The sequence below is a fragment of the Heloderma suspectum genome, chromosome 17 (genome assembly GCF_057233095.1).
Source record: "Heloderma suspectum isolate Gila_16-S chromosome 17, 16-S_ref, whole genome shotgun sequence".
Classification (NCBI taxonomy): domain Eukaryota; kingdom Metazoa; phylum Chordata; class Lepidosauria; order Squamata; family Helodermatidae; genus Heloderma; species Heloderma suspectum.
In genome coordinates, this window is record NC_139474.1 from 18,270,959 (window position 1) to 18,290,562 (window position 19,604).

At 42.1% G+C, this 19,604-nt stretch overlaps 1 protein-coding gene across 3 annotated transcripts; it reads right to left on the reverse strand.

Moving 5' to 3' along the window:
* Positions 1-3,914: 3,914 nt before the first annotated feature.
* On the reverse strand, positions 3,915-19,024 carry HORMAD1 (HORMA domain containing 1). 3 transcript variants are annotated; one of them, XM_084823689.1, is made up of 15 exons: positions 18,981-19,019; positions 16,113-16,176; positions 15,221-15,365; positions 13,962-14,025; positions 13,180-13,216; positions 13,029-13,049; positions 12,901-12,927; positions 11,764-11,831; positions 10,245-10,396; positions 9,897-10,141; positions 9,666-9,732; positions 8,755-8,831; positions 8,384-8,467; positions 6,837-6,923; positions 3,915-5,427 (listed from the first exon to the last, which is right to left on the reverse strand). In XM_084823689.1, the coding sequence occupies exons 2-15, from the start codon at positions 16,143-16,145 to the stop codon at positions 5,347-5,349; spliced, it is 1,188 nt and encodes a 395-aa protein (XP_084679815.1). In that variant the 5' UTR covers positions 16,146-16,176; positions 18,981-19,019; the 3' UTR covers positions 3,915-5,346. The 3 variants fall into 3 exon arrangements, with proteins under 3 accessions (XP_084679815.1, XP_084679814.1, XP_084679816.1); XM_084823688.1 differs by lacking the exon at positions 18,981-19,019 and adding an exon at positions 18,827-18,971; XM_084823690.1 differs by lacking the exon at positions 8,384-8,467 and having other exon boundaries at positions 18,981-19,024.
* Between the last annotated feature and the right edge of the window lie 580 nt (positions 19,025-19,604).

Here is a 19,604-nt window from a genome sequence, read left to right on the forward strand (position 1 = left end):
AGTGGTGGCCATCACTACATCTTGCGGCAGCGAGTTCCACAGTTTAACAAAGCGCTGGGTGAAGAAGCCCTTTTATCTGGCCTGGCCTGAATCTCCCACCACAGGGACAGCTGTGCCCCTAACAAGCACAGCCTCTGCACTGCCCACTCCAAAGACCAAAAAGTACAATTAATTTGAGGCCTTAGGCTGGGAGATCAAAGTATTTTTTGAGACCACCTTGTACCTCGGTCACGCTGGTAAAAGCCTCAACACAAATCACACTGAACATAAGAAAAGCCCTGCTGGATCAGAAGCTCAATCTAGTCCAGTACTTGTTTTCCGCAACAGCCCGGCAGATGCCTCTGGGAAACCCACAAGCAGGATAGGAAGACAACAGCTTTCCCCTCTTGTGTGTGTCCCCCAACAACTGATGCTCAGAGGTATACTGCCCCTGACCATGGCTACTCCATTTATTTATTTTAAGGATTTTTATCCCGCTCCTCAGCCAAAAATTAGTAGTTATTGATAGACAAATCCATCCATCTAAATCGCTTTTAAGCTTCTGGTTCTCAGTCATGGAGCAGCAAATTCCATAAACTACTTCTGATCTGTGTGAAGTCCTTCCTTTTGCCTGTCCCGAATCCCGAATTTCATTGCATGACCCCAACTTCTCTTACTGTGAGAAAGGAAGAAAACCTTGTTTCTCCAAACTCCAATTGTATAAACCTTGATTGTTGTGCCTCCCCCCTATTATTGCCACTTTTTTCCTAAATTTAAAAACTTCAGATGTTGTAACCTTTCCTTGTAGGGGAATTGCTCCAGCCCTGATCTTTTTAGTTGCTCTTTTCTGCAGCTTTCCGAGATCAACATCCTTTTTTTAATGTGGCAACCAGAACTCCAGACTTTATTCTAAGGGTGCCTTTACCATAGATTTTGTTTTTCAAAATTTTGATTTCATTGTTTTAGGGTACAATCGTATGCATGTTTAGGCAGAAAAAAGTCCGACAACTCCCAGCAATCCCCAGCTAGCCACTGTAGGCTTTTTCCTGCCTAAACGTGCTAATTTATTGTTTGCTGCCTTGGTGTTTTTTCCGGGTAAGGCAGGATAAAAATATTCAAAATAAATAAAATAGATTTGTTTTACAGCATTATGATCCTGGCAGTTAGGTTTTGATCCCTTAGGATCATAGAATAGTATAGTAGGGTTGGAAGCGGCCTACAAGGCCATCGAGGCCTTGTACAAGGATGGAATTAGCTTTTTTCACTGCTGCCGTACACTGGGTCAGGATCCTCACTGAGCTGTCCACCACAACTCCGAGGTCTCTTTCCTGGTTAATCAGTTCAGACGCCATCATATATGTGCGAAGATTGGATTTTTGGCCCCATGTTTGACATTTCGTTGCCCATTCTCCCATTTTGGAGAACCCATTAGCGCTCTGCAGCTCCTGGGAACCCTAATCTGCCATTCAGCCAAAAATGAGTTTCTCAAATTTATGTGTTCTGTCAGAAGGTACCTTTAAAAAAAAAAAAATTGCTAAAAAGTCTGGGATTTTGTTGGTTCCAGCCATTCTAGGCCTGCGGGCTTTCTAGGCCTAAGGGCTTATTCATTTGACCCAAATTTCTGTCAAACATTTCTCCTCAGAAACTCCTCCTGGGCCCGAGAACATGCTGTTCTCTAGTGCCACATCTGAGAAGTAGACTAGAAGGCCCCTCTGAAACCTGCTTTTGCTTTGCAACTGTTACAAGGCGCCTTTCCCCTTTTGTCGGTCCAATATTGGGCCTGATTTTGCAGATTTGTTCTTTGTTCCTCAATAAGTTCATGACGAGAAGGAGCCAGTTTTCAGGAAAGGAGAGCAACGCTGCCTGAGTTTGTTGGGCCATTGCTTGACCGCAAGAACCCCTTATAAAAAGTCCATTCAAGAAAGCCAGACGGAGGGAAGGGAAATCCCTGAGGCTGGTGGGAAACTATGCCATATACATTCTTTAAGGCACGACCCTCGATAAAGTTGTTCTGTTTACAACATGTGCCTCAACTTCTGCTTGAAGACAGGGAGCAGCTGACACTCTCCATTTTGTTTTTACCTCAGAGTGGCCCTTTGGCTCTTGCCACACCTCATCCCTGTACCTCATAGGGAGAAGTGGGGAGGCTGGGAGCTGCCCTTCTTCTCCAGTGACCTGTGTGGCCACTGTGAGGCACTGAGGGGAAAACGAAGGCGGGAGGAATCATGCCACTGGTAACAGTGCTGAGGTTTTAAAAAGGTGGGAAAACTGGAAAGGTCTCGTAGAACCCTTTTAGGGCATATGCAATACCCCGTAGGGTATTGCTGACAGCCTCTTCGCTGCCTTCTTGAGTCTAGCCACTGCGGGACGCCATTTTGTGGCCGCTGAAGAGATATGGTAGCCAATGGTACCCCCAAATCATGGTTGCATTCGGGCTAAACTACACGTTATATTGAATAGCTGATGGCTGATCATACGTGCAACTGATGCTCACTTTTTTTTTACTTGCAGCCTCTGATCAGGATTGGGGCCACCATGCTCGGGTAGGAGAGGTTTAAAGCTTCTCACCAGCTTTCTTCCCTTTCCCCACCTCCCAATGTGGGGGCTAAAAAAAGGAAAAAAGCCTCCATTGGTGTGCGTACTCTCCCCTCTCTTTTTACCCCCCATGCAGGATGTGGGGGGCACATTTAGGGGGGGAAGCAGCTGGCTGGATGGGAAGGTCTAAACCTCCCCTATTTGCATGTTGTTGTTGTTCAGTCGTGTCCGACTCTTCGTGACAGGCCTTCCTGTCCTGCGCTCTCTCCCGGAGCGTGCTCAAGTCCATATTCATTGCATCCGTGATGCTATCCAGCCATCCCATCCTCTGCCGTCCCCTTCTCCTTTTGCCTTCAGTCTTTCCCAGCATCAGGGTCTTTTCCAGGGAGTTTTCTCTTCGCATTAGGTGGCCAAAATATTTGCGCTTCAGCTTCAGTATCTGTCCTTCCAATGAGCACTCAGGGTTGATTTCCTTTAGGATTGACTGATTGGACCTCCTTGCAGTCCAGTAGTGATCCCAATTTGATCGGTGCCCCACATGCTTACTTGAAGGTAACAAAAAACGTGAGGATCAGCTGCACACTACATATTTAACGCAGCATGTAGTTTAGCCCTTAGTCAGACCTCATTTGGAGTACTACGTCCAGGTCTGGGTGCCATGCTTTTAGGAGGATGTACACAAATTCGAATGAGTGGAGGAGGGCAGTGAAGATGTGATCTGGGGTATGGAAACAAGTCCTATGAGGAAAGGTTGAAGGAACTGCGTAGGTTTAACATGGAGAAGAGAAGACTGTAGGGTGAGGCGGGAACACACACATGATACGATTCTTCAGGTACCGGAAGGAAGGGCTTCAGTTTGTAACCCTCTATGTTTTCTCATCACTCCTTCCATGTTTTTTCTTACCAGGAAAGATCTGGTAAGAAGGAAAAGACAGAATAGGTGGGCAATGCCTTTTGATTTGTAGCACTAGGAGGCCTGCACCTGGAAGTAAGCAAACAAACAATACCCCACAACAACCTGGGACCTTCGGTGGTATTCTTGCTGGATGACCCTGCCTGTCAACCGAGATGATATGCTTCCCGGAATTACAGACAGCCCCACTCTAGAACCAATGGAGAAAAGTTTCCATATTGTTAGGGACTAAATTTCTGGGTCCATATGTCACTTTCTCACCAGCTGAACACAACCACCTACTTCTATCACCATTCCCAGTGTGATTTTGCATGGAATTTGTGCCCACCTCTGGATCAAGATCTCAAAGCTAGGGTGTTATACAAACTTATAAATCATATCTTGCTCTGCATTCAGTATTCTGAAAATGTATGTGGCAGTTCCAGAAAGATTGGAAGCAGTCAGTGATGAGGCAAGAATCGATATTTAAAAGTTCTGAAAACAGGTTGCTTGTTCAAACTGGAAATATTTTATTGTGGCTATAAAACTGGAAGGTCTAAAACAAAGCACATGGCATCACAGACCTCTGTAGCCCTTTCATCAGAAATCAATATTTTTGAGTCAAAATGATACTTCCATTATGTTTCAAGAATTCTATAGCATAAAATTATTAACATTTTCTAACATTTTGATACCCCTAGTAACAGAAAACAAGATAAGTTAGTAATTAGCCCAAGTCAGATGTGCCTGAGAACTGTTCAAAATCCATGGGATGTAACTCAGTTGTGATGTCTCCTTCCACAGGACTTAGGTATGATTAACTTTCTCTGAATCAGACGATTAGTGAAAAGTTTTCTTCTTCTCATTTACATGGTATCGATAGTGTTGCCTGAGATTATTCCAGTTAATGGAAAGTTCATAATGTGTATTCATTTTGCAAAAATAATTGCTATGTTATCATAACTGTTGTTAACCACCGCATATTCTCTCTCTCTCATGCACACACACACACACACACACACACACCCCACCTATCATTTTTATTTATTTATTAGCAGTAACAGTGTCTGAGGATTCTGACAGTTCGGTTTCATGTAAAGAACAAAAACTATCTAAATGTACAGCTGTTTATGAAAATCAATAGACTAAAGGCACAATCCTATGCATGTTTAGACAGAAAAAAGTCCTACAATTCCCTGAGGGATGCTGGGAGTTTTAGGGCTTTTTTCTGTCTAAACATGCATAGGATTTGTGCCCTGAGCGCATTATCCTTAGTTCCTTCTTGCTGCAAGGGGAAGCCATTTTGAAAAATAACAAGGCAAAATTTTACAGTTCATTTTCCTAACAATGCTATTTTACCAAAACAGGTTTTATCTTCAATCTGTAAGATTCTCTCTGAACAAAATGTGGTGGGAGTCTCTCAGAATATTAACAGATAGATTGTTTCCTGAAATCTGTCACGAATTATGCCTTACTCGAATGAAGCCATTTTTCAGAGTTTGTCCTTAGTGAGGTTTTCCTCAGGCCTAGTTTAAGACACCTCTTGGTGTCTTATTCTATCTGCACATGCTACATTTCATATGCCAGAGATTCATGGCCCAGGCATACTGCATGTGTAGCAGCCAAGAGCTCGAGTAACTCCGCAAGGGTAATTTTTTCCTGCATGCCCTGTGTAACGTTTAAGTGTCCTCAAAGAACTGCAACTCCCACACACACACCCCACCCCTAGCTGATGGATGAAATGTGAGTTTTATGAGACTGAGTTTTATGTGTATCAGAATTAAAAGCCTATACTCTTGACTGTAAATATAAGCATTGCAGTATGTTTGATAGCTTTACCAACTTAAAATATACTCCCTCTAAAAATATCAAAATATTAGCTACAATGAGAAAAACATTCTAGGAGAAAAATGGAAATGAAAACATCAGGAAGTTAATATCTAAAACTGCTCCTTTGGTTCACTAAATTTTCTCCGTTTGGGACCTGAATCTTGACTAGAAGAGAATTCAAAATCATAGACCTGAAAAATATAACAATGGAGTCTGTTGTAGAATGTAACACTGCAGATAAATCATTGCTCTAATAAAGAATGTTCATTTACACAGAACAAAGCATTCCTCTTCACTCCCCATCCCTTTTTCCTTTTGTGTCATGACTTTTAGACTGTAAGCCTGAGGGCAAGGGCTGTCTTGTTTTTGTTGGTCATATGTAAACTCAGTGTTTGGCAGAAAATTACAAAACTAGTTGTGTCCAGTCAATCTCTTTCAGATTTAGGGTGGAATTCTAATTAAATTTACATTGATTTTATATGGAACTAACCCCACGTTGCTGGAATTGGCTCAGAAGATTGGTACAGGATGGAATCATGGACAGTACTATAAAGTACTATAAACCACTATCAAGAGACTAGACTCTGGCATTCTGTTGCTACTCAACTTTATATACCTTTTGTGGGATGGGGGTGGGGGGCCCGGAGTGTCTTACAATATAAGGTTATATATTCTATTAAAAACAAGTAATCAGTTTCTACAGAAAATTGCCATATCCCCTCTATTAGTGTTGTTCAGCATTCAGTGTTGATCCTTATGTAGCCAAAACAGCACTAGCCATGCATGACAGAAGAATCAGCATGCTCAGGAGAACCCCAAGGTTTGCAGAAGTACAAAAATACTTTAGGGAGGAGAAAAACCTTAACACCCCACCACCACCATCACCCACACACAAGCAGTCTGAACATACATATGGGCCAGGTGCTGTGTTTGGCACCACTAGGGGGTAGCCCAGCAGCTCCAGACCAGTTTAGTGTGCTAGCTGTACTAGCTGGCACCAGCTTGAATGTTGACAGTGGTGCAGTTGTCATTAACAGGTAATGGCCAGTATATGCAGGCCCAGAGCTCCACTTGATGCAGCTGCTACCCAGCTGAGCTACTTAACTTCAATATTGGTTCCAGCAGCTCTGTGGCAAAGGACACTGCTGAGGCCTCAGCATTTTCCCTACTGTGCTGGGAGCTGCCACTGGGCCTGAGAGGTGAGGAGTCTGTTTTCCCTCTGGGAAGGCTCCAAGGAGAATCCAGAGGACAGAAACACCGCTCAACATTTAACTGCGGAGCTTCGCTGGTTTGCCTTAATGGCTACACTTGCCAACTTAATGCTACAGTCGTATACACATGTACCTAGGAGTAAACCCCATTGAAATATAGTGGAACTTCAGAGTAAACATGCATAGGATTGCACAGTAGGCCTTGCTGAAAGCCACAGAACTATTATGAATAGAAATTGACTCACAGCTTCTATCTGAGTAAGTCACCTAATTTTCCAAGAATGTAGTTGCCACTTAAAATACTCTAGTCAGACTTCTGATTTCACTGGGGAACACAACCACAGTAAGAACGTTTGTTACTTTCTACATAGTTTAGCATAAGCACTTACTGGTTTGCCTGATTCTGAGCTACGTCTCTTCTGGGCTTCTTTAGGACACTTTGCTGCTAACTGCTTTTTGGTGCTTCCCACACCACCCTTGACAGAGACAGAGGAACTGTTAGCTCTAGAAGAGAGTTCTGCAGATAGCTATTAAGAAGCTCACTGTGCATCAGTAGGCTGTTCCTCTTCCTCAACTCATGTTAAAAAATTAATGAAGGACTCTTTAAGAGTGGCGACAGTAAGGGCAAGCCTTGGCTTGGTCATGACGACATATGATTTACTTTCACCGCTGTACATTCTGAAGGGCATTTCCTGAGTTGCTGATTCCTGCACATCTTCCCCACACAGCTTATAGGTGAAAAATGTTATGTCAGTAAAGCAGCTAGCAGATGTGTAGGGGCTTGTACAAAGGTTTGTTTCTGTACAGACTGTACAAAACAGGGCTAAGCTAGGAAAGAGATCAGGGTACAAATAACCTTGGTATGATGGACACGGAGCAGCTCCGAATGTTTTCAGCTTGAAAGTGGGAGCTCTAGGGTGGTAAAGGTATATCTGTCTCGCTTTACATCTTTTGTTGCTGCCACCATAACTTTCATAATCTTGTTGGCAGTGGAAATTACACTCCTAACAGTCACAGCTGCTGGTGGGTGCCACTTTTTTTAACACACAAAGCTTCACAGCAAGAACAGGAAGCATTGCTCTGATTTAACGTCATAACCATGCCATGTCATCAGATGGCTTCGTCATGAAACAATCAGAGTGGAATCTTCCCGACTTCACTTTAGAACCTTGTATGTTAAACAAAAATGGCACCCACTGCCAGGCAGGAGCATGCTGGGTAATGGTCAGTTCACCAACACTTTACTTCTGCCTGCACCCCCAACATCACTCAAATCCCACCCCAAAATTTACAGCCTGACAATCAGCACAGCATTAGTATAAACACTGAGGATTCTGTGCTGTGACGTACACATAACTGGTTAGGTTTCATCTCCCAAAATGGAGCTTAATCACAGGTTTCAGAATCTCAGTTCTCTCTAGAAGCACGAATTATCTAATTTACTGCTACTATTACTGTTTAATATTTAGTTGCTGCCCAAACAGGCTAGGCATGAATGAACACAGCAGTGGGTTGGCATGGCCACTGACAGTTGAATCAAATATATTCCAAATGCTTAATGCAATGCCGTGAGTAGAATTCTGGACTGGGACGTTGGGGACCCAGGTTCAAAATCCCACTCAGTTGTGCAGCTTACCATTTTGCTTTATGGACGTCATAAGCATGTTGTGAAGATAACTATGGCAAGAATCATAGTGCACTTGGAATACTAGGTGTTATGGAAACGAATTAATATTTCATTAATAATAATCCTAAACTCCTACTTGTGTAACAGTAGAGAAACTGAGGTAATAAAAAAAAACAGAGGTAATTTTAGGCCCATGCATTAAGAACAGTTTCAGTATTGTAAATTTGTGTTACAGATTTCTGAATTATTTTCTCTCATTCTGATATTTCAAAAGAACATTTTCTTCATTCATTTTAAAATAACACTAACTGTATTGCACTGAAATCTCTTTCCACTTCGGGTCTTGCCCTCAGCTACTTCAAGTTCTGATGTCTTACTTACTAGATGCCCCATCTAAAAATAGTGAAACAAGTAGATAGTTTTAATGTAAGGACATCATTTCAGCTTTGATTGGGTTCAGGCTGTGTACGGACATACTTAAAAACAGGAATACAGGCTCCCCCCCCAACAAGAGATGACATTGGCTCCCCTACCCACCCCGCCCCGCCTTTGGGATGCAATCAACAGATGTATTGAGTTTGATCCAGGATTTAATCACCAATTTGAAGCCACAAAACGTTACAATCCAGAAAAATAAATGAAAACAAACATTAGAAGAGAATGAAAATGCAGTGTTATACCTGAAAATTATTGATGGAGAGAGCTTGGCTTTCTTCTGTTTTTATACTTTCATCTTCTTCACATACTAAATTTAGTTCTGTGAATGGCATTTAAAGAATTAGACAAATCCTCAGAAAACAACAGTTTATATTTGTGTACGTTCTCAAAATGGGACTGACAGAAATAGTGATATATTGAAGGCTCTAGTCCTCATTGTTATCTGAGTGGGAAGCAGGCCTCCCCTAGGAGGTAGAAGCAGGTACTAGGAAAAACACATGCTGCTTCTCAGCTCCTTCCCATCCCAATTTTCAAGGACATTAACTATGTGATAAACATGAATGCTGTTCTTCCCCTCCCCTGTCATCACAAGTTCAGACTGTGAAAACCCAAGTTCAGAAATGGATTTTATTGTGATGAAATGTAAGCATACACTCTTTTAATGGGATCGGAATTTACCCTGTTTGTACTTTGCACATAGTGTACTATCACTGTTTGGTGTGTTTTTTAAATCAACTTTCTGGGGGTGAAAGGGAGAAAGAGGCACTCATTTTGCTATATTCTGTTCAAATGTTGTGGTAATTTCTTTGAAAATACTGAATGAACACTAGCATAAAGAATACAAGTGAGAGCCAGTGTGGTGTAGCGGCAAGAGTGTTGGACTGGGAGTCGGGAGATCCAGGTTCTAGTCCCCGCTCAGCCATGGAAGCTCACTGGGTGACTTTGGGCCAGTCACAGACTTTCAGCCCAACCTACCTCACAGGGTTGTTGTTGTGGGGATAAAATGGACAGGAGGAGGATTATGTACACCGCCTTGGGTTCCTTACAGAGGAAAAAAGGCGGGATATAAATGTAATGTAATGTAATGTAATGAATTAATTAATTAATACAAGTGAAAAGTATGCTTCACAGTCACATTATATACACTTGGTACCTCCAGGGTGCAGGATCCTGAGTGTGTTTTTCTGCTCGCTCGTTTTATTTTCTGCAATAAAATCTTCCTGTGTGAAGTACACAAAAAAGAACATCTTCAACAAAGCTGAAAGTTCAGATATTTTAAAAGATGGGCAATGCATACAATGCTGCCTGGAAAATTTGACCCCTATAATATAATAATAATCCCATGGGTCATGACAAAAAAATAAAAATAATTTTCAATCCTCACATTCATTTTCTGGTCCTGCCCTTCATCAAGATTTTGTGCCTCTGGAGAAGTCAAAGCGTTGCCTTGCTTTAGTATGGTTTTATCGACATGCTCCATTCGTTCCTTCTCTGTTGTCACTTTAACTTTTAACAGATGAAAAGGGGTGGGAACCTCACCGACATTTAGGTATATAGGTTCCCCCTGAAATGCCATCCCTTCGCAATCACCTTCTTTGAATCCTGGAGGCTGGTAGTCAGGGGGCGTAACTAAAAAGAAAAGTTAGTAATGTTCTATAATGGGAAACATTTGTTTCATTAACCATGACTTTAATATATCTGTGTTAGGCAGAATTAAGATTTGAAATGGTACCTTCGTCGTAATAGAACAGTTTCATAGTTAGACAGACATCATCAGGCAAAGGGCCCAGATTCTGCATCAGGACATAAATCTTCCGTATCAGCAGTATACTTGCTTTCTTAGTATCCGCACATGTGATGTTGGAATTATTCCCCTGGTTTTTACTAGAAAAGCACAAAACATCCATAGGGTGTATAGGTAGTATAGCTTTACCCTTTCTCCCTACTGTCTGTCTGTCCACCCACCCTTCCCCAGCCCTACTCAAGTCCCTCCCACCTGCCCTGCTTTCATCTACCATTCTTTCTTTTCTTTTTCATGTTACCTACTGCAACACATGAACTGGTGCAGAAAAGGGCAACCAAAACCATCTGGAGGCTGAAACACCTTCCCTACAAAGAATTGCTGAAATAGTGGGGACTTTTTCGTTGAGAAAAAAGATGACTAACGTGGGACATGAAAGAGGACTATGAAATTATGCATGGCATAGAGAAAGTAGATAGTCGTTTTTCTCCCTCTTGAGCTCGGATTCAGGACAGACAAAAGGAAGGCCACACAACACATGATTAATTTATGGAATTTGCTACCATAAGATGTGGTGCCTAGTCATCAGCTTAGATGGCTTTAAAAGGGGATTAGACAAATTCAGGGAGGACAAACTATTTTATCAATGGCTACAAATCATGATGACTATATGGAACCTCCAGTTTCGGCGGCTGCAGGTATGACACAGAGAACCAGCTGTTGAGCAGCAGCACCAGGAGAGGGTTATTGGGTTCATGCCCTGCTTGTGGGCTTCCTGGGGCATCTGGCTGGCCATTGTGGGAAACAGCATGCCAGACTACATTCACCTCAACCTCCTCAAGAGGTTGGCCTATATGCATAAGAGCCTATCCCTAGATTTTTTGCATAGCTTCAGAAAAAGGCTGGGCTAAGGGTGATGCCCTTCAAAACCAACGAAAGAGCTGCAGAAAAGCCCATTTAGTACCTCTTCAGTGAGATACTTTCCTGGGACAAGACCCAGAAGTGGAGTTCTTCTAATCAAGGCACTTAGCTGGCACTAAGTGCGGACTGTACTAGCTGTTCCTGATCTGTTCTGGGACATATCCCAGGAAACAATGTTTAGTGCTGATACAGAGCTTTCTCCATTGCTTATAATATACATATTTTTCAGCATCTAGAAAACAAACTTTAACGTATTGGTGCTCCGGAAGGCAATTCTAAATGTATGATTCTACTAGAGAAACTGAGAACCAATAAAATTGCGTATTTGCTATCTGATAGTATTTCTTGAAGCCATTCTATTATAGCTTCCTAACATATGTGACTAGAGGCCTATTGAGAGCTGACTATTATTGAGCATTTATTGTGCAGCAACAAAATGCTTTTTCCTTGGTGAACACAACAGGGCCATATTAACATTCAGTTCCTAGAATCAAAGAACACACTTTGGTTCCCCTTGCTTTGCTAGAACAGACTGCTAAAGAATGTCTTGTAAAACTGTATGGTGAGTTGGGGAAAAAGAGAAGAATACCTTGTGAAATCCATTGATGGTCCTTTGTCGGTGTATTTGAACTTGAACTGGTAGCACTCCGTAACTGTCTAAACACAAAACATAGCAACTATATATTTAGTAAGATGGGAAATAGTAAGTGAAATATAGCACCGTATCTATTTTGCTAGGTAATGAATTCACACCTCCTCTCAAGAAGCTCAGGATGAAGGACATGGTTTCCCTGCCCCGTTTTATTCTCACAACAAACCTGTGAGGTAGGTTAGGCTGAGATGGAGTGACAGGCCAAAGGGCCCCTAGCAAGCTTTATGGCTGAGTGGGCATTTGAACCCAGGCCTCCTCAATCCTACACCTCATTGACTTTCAGTGTATACTGATATTGCATTCTTTTTCATCTAAATACTGGCAAGCAAGTTGTGATACTTAACTACAGTACTGAAAGTAATGGGTTAGAATCTCCTTGAGAGTCTATTATGATGGAAAGGCCAGGTATAACTGTTTAAAACAAATTTAAACACCCCCCCCCCCCGCATCCTCAGCAGATCCTGGGTGGTTGCTTCCAGTCTACCCAGGCTGTAGACTCACAAGCCAAGCCAGCAGTTTGCTTCATGGCTTGCCAGCACCATTTGCTTTAGTAGAAAGGAAAATCGGCATTGGTAGTCCTTTGTGCACCAACAGCAGCCCCACTGTTGAAGCAAGGGGGGTTCCGCCCTTGCAGGACTTCTGCATGCAAAGAAGAGCACAAAGGCCCCTGTGTGCAGCCACTGATTGATACTGGGCTTGGTGCTAATGACTTCAGTACCATTTCCTGAGGGGTAAGAAGGGGAAGGGCTGACTGTTGTCTTCATGCCCTCCTTGTGGGCTTTGTAGGGGTACATGTTTGGGCCACAAATTTACAGATGCAAGAATTCATATTCTTTAATATTATATATATTACTATCACATCATATAGAGGCAGGGTGACACCTAGTGGCTGGCTAGTTTACTGCTGCCCATGTCAAGGAAGTTACACACTACGGAATGATCTAACATTCCACATTTATCAGCATGTCTCTTTTAAGATGTCTCTTCCTAGGGATTCAAATGTATGTTTTGATCCAGTACAAGGTACTGAAATTCAAGCCCGTAGTTGTGAATGCAGTGTGATCATAAACATACTTGAGGGTCCTCCTGATCAGTGTAGACCTGTATTTAAAGATAAATAACATAATCAGGACAATACAACCTGAAATACAGCAGGCAAAATGCTAGTTCATTTTGAAATGTCAGCAGTATTCAAAACTTACCGCTAAAACGATTAATCTGAGCTATTTAAAATACAATAACAAAGAAAAAATAGAGATTAGAAGCATTTTAGTGTTTAGCCTGGAGTAAAACTCCAAGTTGCATCTGTGAACATACTGTTGCTCATTGAAGATAAAGTGGTATATAACTTACATATTTTTTCTGCAGTGCATCGTAGCATCCTAACATCCTGCAAAATCAAACAATACTATTGTTTCACACCAATTTCGGTGTTTATTTATAAAAAAAAGAAACATTCAGCAATGTCTATTGTGCAGTTTTTCCATAAATTCTTTACATTAGGATGCATATCCCTTCACCTGTATCCAGCAGCACTGTGCTGCCAAAATCATCCACCTACCTTGTCACTCTGTCCACATCCCCCCTCAAATCCCTAAAATGCCTTCCTCTCCACTCTCAAATCCTGCACAAGCTCTCACCTTCTCGACCCTCCATGGCCTCGCCCGCCTCCTCATCTCTCCACTCTTCTATCCCAACACATCCCCCACCTGTGACCATTGGTCCTCCAGCTCTACCACTCTCAGATTTCTGAAGTTATCCTGCTCAAATGACACCATCCTTTCTCCCTTGCTGCCCCTTAGGCCTGGCCCGGAGTACCTCCATGATGTCTCCTCTTTTCTTTCAAATCCATTATCAAATCCCCATCAAACTAAACCACAGTGCATGTAACTGAAGTCATCACACATTCCTCCCCTGTCTCCCTCTGCCTTCATTTGCCTCTGTTGTCTCCCCTGTGCTGAATCGTAGACTGTAAGCTCCCTGGGGCAGGGACCTGTCCTGTCATTCTTTATAAAACGCCAAGTACATGGATGGCACAATATAAATAATACAAACAATATGATTTGGACAACAGGGTGCAGTTGCGATCTATATACAAGTATTCCATGAAGCCCCTGGAAATCAGAATTACGTACCATTTCACCAGCTGAGTAGAGCTAGGGCAGTTTTTATCTTCCCTCAGTATTTTCACACAGAGGTCTTAAAAGACACAATCAAAAGACATTTAAGAAACCTTAAGTACAACACTGATAATACTATCAATGACAACTTATTTGGCTAATTGGTTGATCTTGCAAGATTTTGCTCAATTAACAACTTTGTCCCTGTGGAATCAGAGAAACAGAATGTTATTTTATATTGTAATTTGTATAAGGGGCCCAGAGAGATTGATTCTCCCTTTATTAAAAATTCTACCCAGAAGACCCCTGGAAACTCGGATAGCATTTTATTTAAAGCAGCCTTCCCCAACTAGGTGCCCTCCAAATGTATTGTACTACAACTCCCATCATCCACGACCACTGGCATGCTAGTGGTAGCTGATGGGAGTCATAGTACAAAACATATAGAAGGTGCCAGGTCGAGGAAGGCTAATTTAAACAATGACTCTATCCATGTTACTGAAAAGGTGACTAAGAGTGCAATCCTATGGATACAACTCCCAGCATTGCAGGCTAGGGGATGCTGGGAGTTGTAGGACCTATTTCTGTCTACACATTGCACCCTAAATCCTTTTCATCCTCAATACAAATTAGGCAGAACTCCCTTTTGGCTCCTCTGTGATTTTATTTGTATTCTTATTATGCAGTTATTTTGTTGTATTACCTTTTATTGTTTTCATTGTATTAACTTTTTTTAGTCTGTGATCAGACTAAAATAAACAAATAATAAACAAATTAAGATTTGGCCTTTTACATTGCTTTTAGTGGTTTTAATATTTTAGCATGGTTCTATATGCTGATTTTTGGTGAGTTTTGTGGAAAGGTGGTATAAAAATATTTAAAATAAGTAATTAAAAATCATAGAAACATAGAATAGTACGGTTGGAAGGGGCCATCAGGTCCAATCCCCTGCTCAGTGCAGGAATCTAAGTAAACTAAGTAAACTTTCATTCATTCATTCAACTTATCTGCTCTTCTTTACACAAGCATAGGAGAGAGAGAGAGATATACACACACACACACACACACACATATCCATCCATCCATACATACATCCATATATATATATTTGTCAATCAACAGCATTTTTCAGCAATAGCTTTAGCCTAGCTAAAGATCAACCTTATGTGCAGGTACCTTTCTTGGACATCATTATCTTGCAACTTCTAAAGATCGTACTACATATTTATCAACCAATTGCAGAGAAAAATTATTCTACGTGGGAAAGGCATTACCATCTAAATATCTTGTTCCATATGCACATTCTGGAAAGATCCCCCTTAGGTAAGTAATGCAGGATACAGCTATTGCCAGCAGTCTCTTTACTAATACCAGTGATTGCTGGTCAGTTGATATTTTGTTGGGAAATATTGCTGCACTCTATAACATAAAGAAGAAAGAATTAACCTTCCAGGACATGTCAGTTTCTGTGAGCTTCAGTATTCACATTAGCTCTACATCATCTTGCATTAATTATATTATGGTGATACTAACTGCATACAATTCACCTCTCTAAAGGTGCAAGCCTAGCCATGTTTAGATGGAGAAAAACATCCTACAACTCCCAGCATTCCCCAGCCAGCAGTGCTAGCTGGGCAATGCTGGAAGTTGTAGGGCCTTTTTTCTGTCTAAACATGCATAGGATTGCATCCTAAATCTTTCAAATAAATACATGAAAAGTCACATCCCAAGCATAGCAATGTCATATTTTTTTCTATGTAGAGAGTCAGACAGCAGCTGTAAATTGTTTTATATTGACTTTCTTTCATATTCGTTTAGACTGAATTTATGAGAGTTTTACAGCACAATCCTATTTATGTCTCCAGAAAAAAGTCTCAAGAAAGTTCAAAGGGATTTACTCCGAGGTTAGTCTATATAGGATTGCAGTCTTAGTAAAAATGCTACTCCAATTGGATTTGTAAATGCATCTATAAAGCATATTGCTCATTTTAATTTTAAAAGGCCAGGAACATTCTAGGTACTGCTTCTGTTAACATGCTCATTTCTTTCCTTCGCTATGATGCTTGCCTAAAGTCATGGCAATCTCATGTGCATTGTATTGAGTAGATCTAATCCATGCTTCCTGTAAACAGATAACTACTATAAATAAAATAAATGGAACTGTACCAAAGAATTCCTTTGCTTCTGGGCAGTTGCCATATTTTCAGTTCTTTCCTGTTATTTCAATTAACTGTTAATACAATGGTTGTGTTAGTACATACATTACTTTTGTAACAAATATGTACAAAATTACAGGTCAGAAGTTTAAAATTATGAGTATAAGTGGTTATGACGTAATTTTGTATTCCTGGGGCTAAAGTATATTTTTGTAAGAAGCACCCCTGATTTAATGAGCCCCGTAGGTAGATAAAGCATTTTCAGAGTTCTTTAATTGTGTGTTTCAGATTCAGGAACACATCCTGCACTGATGAAAAATAAAACAAAGATGTTCTAATTAGGCAAAGATTTCCCAAATCAACATACAGAATACAAATTCAAATTAGAGTTAGCAATTTACCCATAGGGCTGCATTGAAAGGTAGTAGGTGGGCAAAACCAGTTTATTCATTTTTAAACTATTCTTAGAGAGAAATCCTATAGACACTGTCTAGCGGGCTGAACAATATGTTCTATTCCAGGAACCGACCTCGGAGCCCGTGCTCCGAGGTCGGTTCCCAGAAAACCGACTGTCCCCCTTGCCCACGCTGCCTCGGAGGCAGCACGGAGAAGCCCCATCCTCTGCGCTCAGAAGACAAGCGCGGCGCGACTGAAAAGGGACGGGGCTGGGGGCATTCCGGGGCGGGGGGAGTGGAGCTGCATGTATGACACATCCTGTGTGTCATACAGCAGCTTCCTCTCCCGGCTGGCCCCCCTGCTGCTAGTGAAAACGAGCAAGGCAGGAGAGGCACAGAGGGAACGATCCCCCCGTGGTTCTCCTGCCTTGCTTTGGATGGGCGGTCGCCTCCGAGGTCGGAGGTGGCCACCTATCTACTTAGGATTGCGCCCTTAATCTTTCATCTCTGATTGTGTGTACAAAATGGTGGTCGAAATATGCAAAAGAGAAAACTAATTGGCATTAAGTAATCTTTGAATAAGCCGGTGTTAGTGGACTAAAGTGCTAAAACTGTAATAATTAGGGGTTTTGTCATTATCTATTTATTATATTTTATATAGCACCATCAATGTGCAGAACGCTTTACAAAGCACAGGGAGAAAAGTCCCTGCCCCAAGGAGTTTACAGTTGAAAATAATTTACTACCGTTGTATAATCGAGATTACTTTATTCCAGTTAGTTACCCTTTAGCCATTCTGTTGTGCTCACAATCATGGTGGACAAAGGGAGATCACACATACCCTTTCCATTCATGCTTAAGGTTGCATTTGGGACTGTAATCTCTGCTAATTATGTTGTATATGGAACTAAAGCTTAGTTGGTTTTTCAGTTACAATGGGGTGTAAAGAATGAATCTGGATCAATTACCAAGTAGCAGTAAGAGGACCTGGGGAGCTTTCAGACAAACAGCTCCTAGCTCTACCCATCAAAAGGCATTGTGCAACTATTCCACCATGGGTTTGAACAGAATGCTGGACTAGATGGACCCTTGGTCTGATCCGGCATGCATGGCTCTTATGTTCTAATGCCTTTTGATCAGTAGTGCTAGGGGCCCTCTGTCTGGAACCACTGTTTCCCTTCTTACGATTGGAGGACTTTTTTTTGTCTAAACATCCATAGGATTGCTCTCTTAATGGAGTTTTTTGTACTAAAAAAAAGACAGGAAAGGCTGTGGGAAAACATCATGAGAGCGTTACAAATAGAAGACAACGTTGTCTGGACCCCCCATAAAATTCCATGTTTGAGGCAGGGCGATTGCGTAATAAAAGCAATCTGAAAAACTGAGGGATCAGTAAAACAAGGGCCTGGGGCTAATTGCAGCATTCCAGACTAGACAAAATTGTAATTTTGATGCGTTCTCCTTCTTTTAAAAGAAGTTAAAAGCAGCCATAGGATCCCCGAATTAGATCAGGGTTGCAGAGCTGAGGGAGGGGCATTAACCCTTTCTCTTGCACTGATTCCCCAATCGAAATTGCCCCCCCCCCCCCAGCTGTAATTTGCTCCACAGAGGCAAACATACAGATACCCCTGCTGGTCAAAGAGCAGCCTGAGATGAGGGGCGATTTAGACTTTGGAAAGGATGCGAGAGGAAAATGATAATTTTATTTATTTATTTATTGCATTTATACCCCGCCTTTTTTCCTCTTGCAAGGAGCCCAAGGCGGCTTACATTATCCTCCTCCTCTCCGTTTTATCCTCACAACAACAACCCTGTGAGGTGGGTTGGGCTGAGAGTGTGTGACATCACCCAATTTGCATCACCCACAACAGACACTCCAAGCACACAGCCTGCATTACAATCTCATGTATGCATTAAAGCCATAGCTGCATGGGCCAACTGGAAAGTTGGCAACCAACAACTCTTAGATTCAAGATGGGGGTTCTCAGAAGCTGAGCAGAACAGAAATGGGGTAGGGAAAGGACTAGCACAATTCTGCGCCCGCAAGGTTAGAAATGACTTGAGAGCAGGGTAGTTTTTAATATATATATATATATATATATATATATGTATATATATCCAGAAATAGCACCGTTAAGTCTATCGGACCAAAACCAGTATTTCTTGTGGCACCTTAAAGGCTACATTCTGGCATAAACTTTCATCGACTATAGTATAAATAAACTGGTCGGTCTTTAAGGCGCCCAAGACTCTTTGTGATCGTTAAAAAGATAAAAAGAATAAGAAACGCGCGTGAGGGGTTCAGCCCCTCTCCTCATGAGGCACATACTGGTCTGGGCACAATTTAAAACCTGTGCGTTTATTGTGTTGGTGTAAACGCAGGACCTCAAAGTATACAAATTCCTCTCAGGGTGATTCCCACAGGCATTTTCCCCCTCAACGCCTCATCGCTTTCCCGCTTCCCTTTTCCCGCCTTTTTTTACCCCTCAGGCGGTGCTGCCTAACGGACGCTCCCCCCCCCCGCCTCACTTTTCCCGCCTTCACTTTTCCCGCCTTTTTGAAACCTGAGGCGGCCCCTCGTTCGGCGCGAGGGGCTCGTCTGAATGCGCGCGCACGCGCCCAAACAACCCTTTCCTGCACGAGTTGGCACTTCGCTCGCCAGAGTTACTTATTTTATTAATGTTCTGCCTTTCCACCGATATGCTCCCCACCCCGACGTCTCAGGTGCCTTGGTATCATGAACGCTATTTAAAAACAAATCCAAACCTAACAACATGAAACAGAACTGGGCTGCAATGTAAAACGATACTGTTCTCTGACGCTTCTCTCCTCAGGGAAGTCACCCACCCCACGCCTCTCTCATACCCCCACTGCTCTGTGGCAAATTGCCTGGCAGGCAGAAATCCCCCAGGCGAAGCTTTCCCCACCAGCTCACACCTTCCTGACAACGAACGCCGAGCCCGTTTTAATTTCTGTAATTCATGTTTGTTTCTTCCTCTTGGGAAGGAGGAGGGTCAAAGGTGCAACCTGAAACCATCTTCATACCAGGCAGAACCTGATATGAATGTCTGCAACCTCCACATATTTTTCCAGAAGGCAGCTGTATT

What these genes read in the sequence shown, in the direction of transcription:
- HORMAD1 (XM_084823689.1), bottom strand. Translation starts at nt 16,145, where the DNA reads ATGGCAACTGCCCAGAAGCAAAGGAATTCTTTG. An exon ending in ATGCACTGCAGAAAAAATAT is followed by an intron (nt 13,050 to 13,179) that starts GTAAGTTATATA and finishes TATTTTAAATAG; the next exon opens with CTCAGATTAATCGTTTTAGC. An exon ending in CCATCAATGGATTTCACAAG is followed by an intron (nt 10,397 to 11,763) that starts GTATTCTTCTCT and finishes GTGCTTTTCTAG; the next exon opens with TAAAAACCAGGGGAATAATT.